The sequence below is a fragment of the Pleurodeles waltl genome, chromosome 7 (genome assembly GCF_031143425.1).
Source record: "Pleurodeles waltl isolate 20211129_DDA chromosome 7, aPleWal1.hap1.20221129, whole genome shotgun sequence".
Classification (NCBI taxonomy): domain Eukaryota; kingdom Metazoa; phylum Chordata; class Amphibia; order Caudata; family Salamandridae; genus Pleurodeles; species Pleurodeles waltl.
Window position 1 is genome coordinate 613,817,393 of NC_090446.1, and position 13,588 is coordinate 613,830,980.

A 13,588-nucleotide genomic window follows, 5' to 3' on the forward strand; every position below is an offset into this window, starting at 1 on the left:
TGGCCCAAGTGGTTATCTTAAAGAGTACAAAGAATTTACGATTATGTAGAGGCTTGCACAGGCTTAATAAGGCAATCTGGGTAGACTCTACCAAATTTCCATTAAAGTGTTTCAACCTTAGTGGAGACCACATTTTTCTTCAGACTAGATTTAACAAGTGCCTACCACCAGGTAGTTTTGGACAAAATCAAATATCTCAGAGGATTTATGACTCCGGAAAGAATGTTTCCATACCAAAGAATGCCTCTTGGGTTGAGGAGTACTACTGTTGTTTAACGGTTATTGAACCAGACACTTGAAGGTATAACAGATGAAACGTTCTGTGATGATATTCTAGTCTAGAATAAGTATCAGGATGAGCATCAAAGCAATCTGGAAAGAGTGCTGGAAGTTCTCTCTATAAAGCGTTTTACTAAGCAAATGTAAATTTAGTCGAAAAGAAATAAAAATTCTGAGTCAATGTAAAGAAATAGCTCCCTGTTGCAGTTACCCCCCACTTTTTGCCTGATACTGATGCTGACTTGACTGAGAAGTGTGCTGGGACCCTGCTAACCAGGCCCCAGCACCAGTGTTCTTTCACCTAAAATGAACCATTGTTTCCACAATTGGCACAACCCTGGCACCTAGGTAAGTCCCTTGTAACTGGTACCCCTGGTACCAAGGGCCCTGATGCCAGGGAAGGTCTCTAAGGGCTGCAGCATGTCTTATGCCACCCTAGGGACCCCTCACTCAGCACAGACACACTGCTTGCCAGCTTGTGTGTGCTGATGGGGAGAAAATGACTAAGTCGACATGGCACTCCCCTCAGGGTGCCATGCCAACCTCCCACTGCCTGTGGCATAGGTAAGTCACCCCTCTAGTAGGCCTTACAGCCCTAAGGCAGGGTGCACTATACCACAGGTGAGGGCATAAGTGCATGAGCACTATGCCCCTACAGTGTCTAAGCAAAAACTTAGACATTGTAAGTGCAGGGTAGCCATAAGAGTATATGGGCTGGGAGTCTGTCCAAAACGAACTCCACAGCTCCATAATGGCTACACTGAATACTGGGAAGTTTAGTATCAAACTTCTCAGAATAATAAACCCACACTGATGCCAGTGTTGGATTTATTAAAAAAATGCACACAGAGGGCATCTTAGAGATACCCCCTGTATTTTACCCAATTGTTCAGTGCAGGACTGACTGGTCTGTGCCAGCCTGCTGCTGAGAGACGAGTGTCTGACCTCATGCGGTGAGAGCCTTTGTGCTCTCTGAGGACAGAAACAAAGCCTGCTCTGGGTGGAGGTGCTTCACACCTCCCCCCTGCAGGAATTGTAACACCTAGCAGTGAGCTTCAAAGGCTCAAGCTTAGTGTTACAATGCCCCAGGGCACTCCAGCTAGTGGAGATGCCCGCCTCCTGGACCCAGCCCCCACTTTTGGCGGCAAGTCCAGGAGAGATAATGAGAAAAACAAGGAGGAGTCACTGGCCAGTCAGGACAGCCCCTAAGGTGTCCTGAGCTGAGGTGACTCTGACTTTTAGAAATCCTCCATCTTGTAGGAGGATTCCCCCAATAGGGATAGGAATGTGACCCCCTCCCCTTGGGAGGAGGCACAAAGAGGGTGTACCCACCCTCAGGGCTAGTAGCCATTGGCTACTAACCCCCCAGACCTAAACACGCCCTTAAATTTAGTATTTAAGGGCTCCCCTGAACTTAAGAATTTAGATTCCTGCAACTACAAGAAGAAGAGGACTGCTGAGCTGAAAAACCCCTGCAGAGGAAGACCAGAAGACACCAACTGCTTTGGCCCCAGACTTACCTGCCTGTCTCCTGCCTTCCAAAGAAACCTGCTCCAGCGACGCTTTCCAAGGGACCAGCGACCTCTGAATCCTCTGAGGACTGCCCTGCTTCAAGAAAGACAAGAAACTCCCGAGGACAGCGGCACTGCTCCAAAAGAACTGCAACTTTGTTTCAAGGAGCAGATTTAAAGACCCCTGCAACTCCCCGCAAGAAGCGTGAGACTTGCAACACTGCACCCGGCGACCCAGACTCGACTGGTGGAGGACCCTCCGGCGACTCCGAGACTGAGTAACCAAAGTTGTCCCCCCTGAGCCCCCACAGCGACGCCTGCAGAGGGAATCCCGAGGCTCCCCCTGACCGCGACAGACTGAACTCCATTTCCCGACGGCTGGAAAAGACCCTGCACCCGCAGCCCCCAGCACCTAAAGGAACAGAACTCCTGTGCAGGAGTGATCCCCAGGAAGCCCTCTCCCTTGTCCAGGTGGTGGCTACCCAGAGGAGCCCCCCCCCCTTGCCTGCCTGCAACGCTGAAGAGATCCCTTGGTCTCTCATTGATTTACATTGAAAACCCGACGCTTGTTTCTACACTGCACCCGGCCGCCCCAGTGCCGCTGAGGGTGTACTTTTTGTGTGAACTTGTGTCCCCCCCGGTGCCCTACAAAACCCCCCTGGTCTGCCCTCCGAAGACGCGGGTACTTACCTGCTGGCAGACTGGAACCGGGGCACCCCCTTCTCTCCATTGAAGCCTATGTGGTTTGGGCACCTCTTTGACCTTTGCACCTGACCGGCCCTGAGCTGCTGGTGTGATCACTTTGGGGTTGCTCTGAACCCCCAACGGTGGGCTACCTTGGACCAAAAACTGAAACCTGTAAGTGACTTACTTACCTGTTAAAAATAACATTACTTTACCTCCCCCAGGAACTGTGAAAATTGCACTAAGTGTCCACTTTTAAAACAGTTTATTGTGTTTTATGTAAAAAGTATACATGCTACTGTAATTATTCAAAGTTCCTAAAGTACTTACCTGCAATACCTTTCAAATGAGATATTACATGTAGAATTTGAACCTGTGGTTCTTAAAATAAACTAAGAAAATATATTTTTCTATAACAAAACCTATTGGCTGGATTTGTCTCTGAGTGTGTGTTCCTCATTTATTGCCTGTGTGTATGTACAACAAATGCTTAACACTACTCCTTTGATAAGCCTACTACTCGACCACACTACCACAAAATAGAGCATTAGTATTATCTCTTTTTGCCACTATCTTACCTCTAAGGGGAACCCTTGGACTCTGTGCATCCTATTCCTTACTTTGAAATAGTGCATACAGAGCCAACTTCCTACAGTCAACGAATAAGACAAAAAAATTCTTTTAAAAAAAAAACATTAAGGCTATTGTAGTAGTATGTGTTCCACAAACAAAAACCAACTTGTTTCCTCTCTTAGCCCGAACTAGCTCTATGCTAATTATGTGGAAAATTAAGTGAGGAAAGTAACCACACCAGGCACCATGAACTTCCGACATGCCAGAGTTCCATAGCTCCATAAATTTTCCACAAGCGTTAAATCTGGATAGTTTGATGTTGGGTCCACCATGGTCCTTATCTCCATGCTCTGCTAGGAACAGTCCAAATTGTTGTTCTTTGAAACCTTGGTTCCAGTTTCGGGCACACGTCGAATGACTTGTGATAACTATCCTGAAAACCATAATGCCCCAAGCACACTTCAATATAGATAATTTTTCTAGCACATGGCTTAGTGCACCTTCTGGAATCTTTGTTGAAATAATTGAACATCATGAGCAAAGACTCAATACTAAAAACCTGACAATGGAAAAGTAGTTACAGAACAGAAAATTTGAAACATTCTGCAACAACTTTTCTCAAAGTATTAATATTACCAGCACTATGCACCAAGTTGCTTTAAAATGAAGGAGGAGCAGGAGCGTATTGAGACAGGTGTTTGATATGTAGAATGCATGATTTACATGTTGCACTCCGTCTAATACCAGTTTACTCCAGAAGAAGAAAAAAACACAGTCCATGGCAAAGATAAGTGTATCTTCATGCACTCCAGTAATATAAATATTTTTTGACTATTTCTTCAATTATTGGTGTGCTTGTGGGATGTTGCCTTCTGATCCTCAACGCCAAGTTGCAAAATTTGAGCATGGGCACTGAGCAGGACCAGATCTCTCCTTCAGCACTACTAGAAAATCTGTGTTGGTTTTATTTACTTATATTTCTCATTTACCAGCTATTACACATCCTTGGTAATCAAATTAATCACTCCATTTCCAATGTTCTGTTTGTATATTCAGTTTACTCCACAATGGTGTTTTCACATGCTTTATGAAATGCATAACTGACACCTCCTGTGTTACAGTGCCTGTTGGGCTCCCCTTGCATTCACCAATGCATTTCGGACCAATCACAGTCCTTTTGTCAGGTGATTTTTTATGTACTTCTTTTACCACTCAAATCGTGTTACTCAGAGTTTAATTTTCGCTGCAAAATGTAACACAGGGGATGTCAATTACTAATTGCATTAATTTAATTACCAAGTATGTGTAATAATAACTGGTAGACTGGAAATATAAGTTAACATTTTTTTTTTTTTAAACACAGACTTTGTAGTAGCACTGAAGGGGAGACAGTCCCAGTCAGCACCTGTGGTATAGAAAAGGTAAGTGTTGAGAATGTAAAGCCTTTCACTGGAAAAAGACTACTCCATTCCAGTGGGAAAGGCACTGGGTACATTTCACCATCACAGCCCCAAGGGAATGTATTGAGTCACAGCAAGGGGTTTGTGAAGAGAACAAAAAAAAGAAAAGACATCAAAGATGGTGAAAAATAATTATAAGGATAAACTTTCTTGGAAATATATGTGGAGATGGAGGACTAGTGCCAATCATTTTCAGGTTTCAAAGTCTCATATTCTAGAGATTAATAGCTCCAAAACCCATCTAAGGCCTGTGATGTATTAGGCAGAAACTTAATGACATGCACACAGACATACAAACATAACCTCCACTGAAGTTATCATCACACACATACTTCTCCACTTTAAAAATTAAAGTGACATTGGCACTGAAAAGTGAACCAATCTCATGAAGAAAAGCAGCCTAAAAAAGGATGGTCGACCTCCAGTGGAGGACCAGTACTGAAAGGAGCTTTGACCAGAAGACAAAGGTAAACTGTGAAAGGAGGATAACATTTAAGAAGTGGAGCAGTCCTGAAAAGAACCCCATAGTCTCTTGGCAGATGGTCCTCCATAAGAAAGGAAGTGAATAGAGCTACCAAATCCATGTGTGGCCAGAGAAATAAGTGTCCCCTGGGAAAAAAATAAATAAATCACAGTTTCACAGTCTCCACAAGTTCAAATTGCTAATCAGCATAACCTGACTGTTGAAGAAGCAACCTGTTAAGCTTGAAAGTTTTCTAATCCGAAAAGATGCTAAGGTGCTAATGCTTGAGCAGCCTACAATACTTTCACCACCATACCAAACTTCAGCTTCTTCTGAGACAGATTCCTAAGTTGAGAAGGAGGATCAGTCTGAGGGGGAAGAACACAATGATCTTGGAAAAAGTATCAGATCCCAAGATGATAAGGTTATGATGATCATCCCAATAAAGCACTGATAGTTATCCCATTACGGCAGAAACGGTCATGAAAACACAACAGAACCTCTGACCAGAATAAAAAACATAAATGAATACATAAATCAAATCAACAGCTTTCAACAATTAAGTCAGTGCTAAAATCAACATTTGAGATCTTTAAAAACACCGTCAAGGCAATAAGGTATATCTCACAGTTGGGGAGAAACTTGAATTCTGTTACCCAAGATCAGATCTATGATAGGAGTCATGTACAATCTGACTGAACGGTGGTCCACAAAGCTAAAATGAAACCTTGCAATAAGGGAGCAGGGGACAGCCCACATGAAAAAGATCAAGAGACTGAACGCAACAGGCAAAAGAGTAGCAATAAGCGAGACCATGAATTGACAAATCAACAGCTGGCAGGCAGATGAGCAGACAAGAGCAGCACTGCTGTAAGGAAATGGGAGAAAAATGAATATACTCCTGAGACACTCAGCAATAGAGCACAGAAACGTATAAAAATAAAAAATAAAAATATTCCCCAAACTGGCATTTGCTGTGCTTTACATGTAAGTATTGGCACCATCAGGATCAACAATAATTTCAGCTTCTTAGGAAAGTTGCTTAGTATCCTCCTATTTAGACCAGAAGTGCAACAACATCTCAAAGGTGGCATTTGGTAGGGAGCAGGAGCATTACTTCAGCTCAAAGTTAAAGAAATTTAGAAGAGTGAAAGGAACAGCTAATTCCATGATTTTACTTTTATTCGGATACACAGAAGCCTCCCAAGATATGCCTGATGTAACTGGCACAGTTGTTGCTTTAGACCTAAAGCAGCAGACAGCACAGCAGTATTGGTATACTCACCAGTACTGTAGCGAGACACTAAAGCAATAAGAGAGCCAGATCCATATGACCACGGGATAGAGGATACTTTGCCACAAAACAATGACTCCATTCAACCCTACATATTTAGCAACCCTCAGGGAACTTAGTAACTAATGATGGACTATTCAACACCTATCAGTGGATGTCTGAGGTTTTTGCCATACAAGTGGAAAGAGAGCCCTTGGATCACTGGGTACTTTTGACAATCAGCAGCAGTTACTTTATCAAGTTCGAACAGATGCCACTGAACCTTCCACTAAATCTAGACAGAACTAGCAAACATCATCTTCTGGAGGAAGTTCCTTCTTGACTTGTCAGTGGAGCAGTAAAAGAGAAGTATATTAAATTTATTTTCTCACTCTAATTTAGAGTGGCATAGAGACAGGGATCTTACACAATCTGTAGAACAGGTATGAACAGACAATATATTTGAAGAGAGATGAATCCACACTCGTAAACAGATGACACAACAGCATTAGATTTGATGGATGCTTACTTCCACATCATGCGCATTCAGGGTGTGAATAGTGTCTGATATTATATCTTTAAAGTTACTGCTCTCAGAATAAAGTCAGCAAAGAGTTTTTACCAAATGTCTACAAGAAGCAGCACATCTGTATCATCTATTTATTGATAGGTACCCTTACCTGGTGATTGGTAAGGGAGAAAATTCAGAAATGCACTAACACGCAGCAAGCCATTGTGTTGCAATACAACTAAGGTCTTACAAATTAATGTAGGGAAAACAAAAACACATTTACGGTCAGTGCAGGACCAGATCTCCTAAGCAAAACTGAACCAAAAACCAGAGTTCAGGTTCTTCTTAAATTGGTTCCTCATATCCAGATTTCGCAACCTCTAATATTGAAGTCTATAATTAAACTGTTTGGTTTTGAAGCACCAGGCACAGGACTGGTTCTAAATAGATTACTACAAATGTGCCCCCTTCAAGAATATTGACAAATTAATGGTTTCACCTGACCGGGGACTGGGAGAATCAAATATTGATGTCACTCAGAGTACAACACAGACTTAATTGGTGGAACAGCCATACATTTTTACTGGATATGGAACTTCTGCAGGCTCTTCGACACAGCGCATGACCAAAGTGCATGCAGAGAATGTTAATTACCTTCTCTGATATTTCTGGTGGATACGACAGTTTCTCATTCTACGAGTATCTCTTAATGACAGACTATATCTGGAAACGTTCAGCAGCAGCTCTCCAGCACTGCCTGGAGGCACCAGCGATTCCAGCTGCTTCTCCACCCACCCAGGAAGTGTTGATATCAGCATAAGCATCTCCTGGCTGGTAAAGGAATTACGCCAATTGCTTACATTTTTCACATCCAGCTGAGGCATACTGAAGTTTCTGGCACATAGAGCTCTTCATAAGGTAAAGACTTCAGGAAAAAGTATCCATCAGAAAAGCTGGATGCATGTAGGTTTGTTAAACAGCTGGATTGAGTGTGTGGAAGTTGGAGGTGCACCCCACAGGCAACATCTGTTAAATCAATCTATCAGTGTATTTGTAAAGCGGGCTACCACCCGCAAGGGTCTCAATCACCAGAAGGCTATTAATAAAATGCTCTTCAAACATAGGGAACTCAGATATCAATCTATCTGCCACACATATAAATGCAAAATGTCAACGCCACACCACCAGATAACCACAGTGACTAGCACTAGGTAATTCTCTGTGGATAAATTGGTCTGGGGCATTTATGTATGATTGCCTCTCTACCTCTTCTCCTGTGTCCTACACAAGATGAGTCAAATATGTATAGCAATAAACCTCATTGCTTCTATGAGGCAGCCAGCCTCACCTCACCTCAACATTTCTGCTAGAGACGGCGGGTCATCCATCCAGCACACTAGCAATGCAGGATGACACGCTCACAGAACAGGAGAGGGAAATACTTGTATCTAAATTAACAATCAAGGAATCAGCTACCCAGCTCCTGGAACCTCAGAATTAAATGTTATTCACAGATTCCTAAATAAGCACATCACTTATGAGAGTTAGACGTACAGCAAAATGGAAAGGCTTTCCCATCCATTGTATTACAAAGCAAATTGAACCTCTTGAGGCATCTTTGCTGGATATCCTTAAATATCTGTTTGCATACAGAAGTCAGGCTTTACATAATAGTCTATAAAAGGTCATTTGGCAGTAATTGGAACCTAATCACGCAACAGGCTACAGTCATTCATTTTTAGAACAGTAGCTGTTAAGACCATTCATGGAAGGTCTTAATGAGTTTTCGAACCTAGGGCTCCACCATTGCCAACTGGGGACCTAACCCTTATTGTAACAAAGCGCATTAGTGCACCTTTCAATCTACTACACTGATGCATTCTACAGTGGTTTTCATTGAAGGTGGCCTTCCTAGGAGCAAATACATCAATGCGAAGAGAGTGTTTTCGGGAAATATTCTATTAGATGACATTTGTAGAGCTGCAACATTTTTCAATACATTTACAAGACAGTCAGTTTGGTTGTACAAGCTGTATACGTTGAACACGTTGGTTAGACAGCATTAAAGATATTATCTGCTTTGTGTTCTTTTACTTTCAACCTACAATTTTATCACAGAAAGGGAGTACTGCTTTACAGTATATATGCAAGGGAATCTGTTACATGCTTCTCACAAAAATATTACTACCTCTCACAATCAGTTTGCTGCTTGTTGTATTGCAGCTTCACATGACCCTGCAGTCTTCCCAAACTGCATGAAAGTAGCAAAACAAAGGCCTATATAATTTAGAGAGCAGTACACTTAACTCTGTGGCACATGTTCCAGTCTAGTCATATAAGGAGATTGTGTACCAGCGGGCAGAGGAATGAATCTAGCTGCAGGGTTGGAGGTCCTGACCTGAAAGATGGCCATAAACACATGAAATTCACTGGTTACATTATCCCTCACATAACCCTGCACTGATATTGTCCCCATGGAGCAATTTCACCTTCACAACATGTTTGGAAAGCCACTTCAAAGCTGCACAATGGTAGTGGTTAAGGTTGTACTGGACAATGCTTTCGGCACTATCCTGCATTGATGGAGAGGCCTCTTCTGAACAACACTGTGACAACAGGGCTGGATCCAAGAAGGATCGACCGCTGTAGCAATAAGACTTGCCTACAGCCCTGCTTTAATTGCTAGTTGTTGTTTGCAGAGTTGGGGTGTCTCTGTATGACCAAGCACAGGTCATTTCTTGGAGACAGCATGGTCTAAACATAACCAAAGATCATTGGAACCTGCGCACAGGCAGCTAAACGGTGAGGCCTGGAACTGGCGGACCCTTGGCACAGCAGTGGTGTGCACTGACTGGAGAGGTGGAACGAACCAGCTCCTGCAACTTGTGGTGACTGGCAGAGTGCCAGTTAGTTGCTGTACCAAATTATCAGAGAATGCACCATGTGACTGCAACAGGGTGCAGCCAGGCTTTGAGCATTCTAGGAGCATGATAAAATGGCTTAGGTATATGTACCCCTCCTGAGCAAGACAACCATTGCAGACAAGGAGACCTCTTGCACTTCGACTTTAAACTAAACTATCACAGCCTAGACTGCATCAGCACAATATTTAGGCACACACACAAAAAGAAGGGCATCACTTTATTTTTGCCCAAACTCACCCTGTCCCTCTGGGAATGCAACACTCCTTTGGGATGATTAGCCTTGTGCCTCAAACATGGATCTAGAGACAATGGGCGTGCCTGGGCGTCCACAACCTTGACTGTTTGAACTGTGCACAAAGCGTGTTGTGGAGCAAAATGGACACTACAAGGGCACTGGAAGCACTGGAATATTGACTACAGGACAGTTTGTGAAGTTCAACACTTCTCAGGGACTGCAACGAAACCTAAAGAGGCAGAATTTTAAATCAATGAGAAGCAAAGAACTACCTTCACAATGCAGAAGTATTAAATTATAGGTCACTGCAAACCAATAAAATTTGCAGTACATTGAGGGGCCTAAAAGTACATCCTGGACACAAATCAGGCTCCCTTCCCTAAAGTTACAGGTGGAATGAAGATCTCCTACTAAGGAGCTATTAAAGGATTAAGAGCCTCAGTCGAAAACAAAATCAACTCCGAACAGTCCTTGAGAAAGTGGTAATTAGGAAAACAATAGAAGACATAGTCCAGACTACCACAAATAACATAAATGAGATGCATAATACAATTACTGAACTTCAAGACTAGTCAAGTGAGTAGTGTTAAGTGGAAGATGAAGATTAGAGATGGCATCACAATAAACTATGCATTTTAGCTTTCCTAAAAAGGCAGAGGGACCCTCAGCAGAATATTTTCTGGAAAAGTGGAAGCACGATAATCTATAGCGTAATGGCATTTCAAAGCTTTTTACAATCGAAAAGACCTACAGAATTTTGGCACCAGCCCCAAAACCAGGTACTCCACTACGAGCCAGTATTTCAAGACTCTTGGACGCCTGCAAAAGGAATATTGTTCTGCAGCATGCAGGAAATAGATTGCAGACTCAATTTGAAGGTTTTGCAATCAGCGTGTTTCCAGATTACTTAAGCAGTTCACCATTAGCAGAAAGAAAAAAAAAAGACACTGCGGTTAAATGCAGGCTATGAGAAAACAATCTAATGTACTGTTCCTCTTTCCTCCAACATGAGGGTCATCACATAGGGCTAGTCATAGTGCTTTATCTCTAGAAATGGGCCACAATTGGATGGACAAATGGGAAACACCAGGTCAGTCACAAAAATAGAACATCTTTGGATCTTGAACTTAATCTAGTCTGCCCCACAACTCAGCCAATGCTCAGAGGGAAAAGTAACACCTGCAGCCACCCTGCAGGACATATTATGGGAACGAAGATAGTACCTTTAGTGTTGAGTCCCAAAGGCAGAGAGTTGTGTCAAAATGCTGCTTCCCTAGAAATGTTCTAAAGTGATCTAGAGAAGTAACTGCTGTGGAAACAACAGGGATTGGGGGGGTATTGTCAAGGTCTGTGCATCTCACTGTGACTGTGGTCCTTAATTTACCTTGTTCAAAATGGCAGTTGTACTCTGATGGCACTCCAGGCTTAAGGAGAACAGCAAGTAGGTCAGAATGTCCTACAGCGGTTTTGCACAATATTTTCACTGGGTTACACTGTACTGTACAGTTGGAGGGATTAGTGTAATGGTCTGGGAATGGTGAGGCAAGTTATTGCTTGGTCCTTATTGAACAAACAAAATCTAGATATTATGGTTGTAGAAAGTGTTTTTCATAAATGGCAGGTATTTCTTGTCCTGGTCACTATCTGGAGAGAGTATTTGCTGTATCAGTTTTTTGTTTTTTTATCTGATATAGTAGTGGGGGAAAAACAGCAAAATGTATCCTCTTTCTGTAGTTCCTCAAAACTGGGACTCTTGGTTTACAAAGTGAATCCTGCCAACATGTTTCTGGAGTCTTGGAAAAGTATGGACTGCTCAGGGGTTTAAAATATGAAGTTACTATCCTACAACAGGCATAGAGACCTCTTGTCTTTTATTAGTGAAATGGTGCTGCCTTGTTCCCGTTTGTTTATTACTGGATAACCAATAAAACTGTTTTCAAACAAAAAGAAAATACAGCATTGACAATAGTGAGTACCTTATTCTGATGTATGTACTGCTTACTGCCGCAGACATGTACCTTCATAACACCATTACAAATTGGTATTATTGCCTGCAACTCAAAAGTCAATTTTTGTTATCAATCCCATGAGGATAAAAAGCTAAACCAATCCATTGGATCCATGCCTCGTACCTACTGGTTACTCAGGGCTTAACCAGATATATGTATTAATCCACTGACGCACCTTCATTCATATTAGCAAACTATCAATATGAGCGCAAACACACAATCCCACATAGTAAGTTACACCCATCAAAATTCTAAAATGTTTAATTTATACTTCTTGGAATAAATTATCTCCTGGATACGGGCAGTTTGTCTGGGCAGGAAAGCAGTGGGAGGAGACGTGCAAGAAGGAGCGCCTGCGCACAAAAGGCTGCTGTCATTAAACAATGGAAGCCAGAAACCCCTAGCAGGGGTAAGAATTCTCCTTCATGCCCCATCCACGGTTTCAGAAATTCCATGACACTAACCAGCTCTTCATATGGTCAATACTAACAGCAAACACTCCTTTGGTCTTTTACATAGCAACAAAAATAAGAATAAAAAAATTATATATATATATATATTTTTTTTTTTACATAGTGTGATAAGGAAGAAATCTTTATTGTCCATTTCTTCCTGTCCCCGATGCGCTCTGGTGCCCCTCCCTCCATATTTCCCTCCAGTCCCAGCCAAACACACATCAAAAGGTATCTGCCGGGAGCTTCTCCTTCGAGACGTAGAGTGCCGGAACTCAGTCCACACTAAGTGAGGCTACCCACTTCCACTAAATGAAATGTGCGAGCACTGTTTCTAGTACGCCTAGAGAGAAGAATTAAGATTTCCGTTCCAGTTTCTCCTGTCATGTCGGCTGAGGTTTGAGTGCTGGCCTGTGTGCTTTCACTGAGCCTTTACACAGGTCATCTCTTGTCCCACAATGCAGAACCACGTCATGCGCCTTATCACTGGTCCTGCTATTGTCACACTGGGAACAGCAGTCTTTAAAAAAAATAATGTATAATTAGAATATCAATTTCTTCTCTCCCCCCGTTTCTTTTGCTTTTAACCCACTTTTCTCAGTCTCTCAGAATGTCACTCGTCCGTAAGGTCCTGCACAAAGAGAACTTGGGATCGACTGAGTCCAGCCTCCTGCAGGGTAGGGGGGTTAGGCCGATCCTCTGTGGGGAGGCAGGGTAGGATCCGACGGGGAAAATTGGCCACGATTTGGAATTTCTCTGGGCTTTCATTCAGCGAGAAAAGGAAGTCATGGATCACCTGCCAGAAATAAGAAAAACATTGCTTTTTAAACAACTACCCCAATCAAACAATAACCGGAAGCAGCAGCTACTCTATGGCCACTGCACAGTACTGAAAATGAGACTCTTACTCTCCTTACCGTCAATGGCTGAGTGAAGAGAAACCGTCTCTCTACTCTTGAGTCATTGGGCATCTTAAAGACTATTTTAACGCCGTTAGGGTCGTTCGGAAGAGGTTCGGGGGGCAGGCTTTCCGACTTGCGCTCTTTTTCCTCTTGCAGGTTCTACGAGACAAAGACATTATGTGTGAGGTCATTATGAGACAAATGGAGAACACAGTATATTTGCACATCTATATATTTATGCTGTTTGATATAGCATGAACATAGCCTGAAGGTTCTTGAGCACTTCATAATGTAAGTGACAGTAACACATTA

The 13,588-nt window shown here is 42.6% G+C and overlaps 1 protein-coding gene across 1 annotated transcript in view; it reads right to left on the reverse strand.

Moving 5' to 3' along the window:
- Positions 1 to 12,167: 12,167 nt before the first annotated feature.
- The window catches only part of FAF2 (Fas associated factor family member 2), a 156,359-nt gene continuing 154,938 nt past the window's right edge, over positions 12,168 to 13,588 (reverse strand). Inside the window, exons 10-11 of the mRNA XM_069244573.1 lie at positions 13,292 to 13,435; positions 12,168 to 13,170 (exon numbers count right to left, since the gene is read on the reverse strand). Coding sequence (XP_069100674.1) covers positions 12,988 to 13,170; positions 13,292 to 13,435 — 327 coding nt within the window. The 3' untranslated portion in view covers positions 12,168 to 12,987. The remainder of the gene's footprint in view (positions 13,171 to 13,291; positions 13,436 to 13,588) is intronic.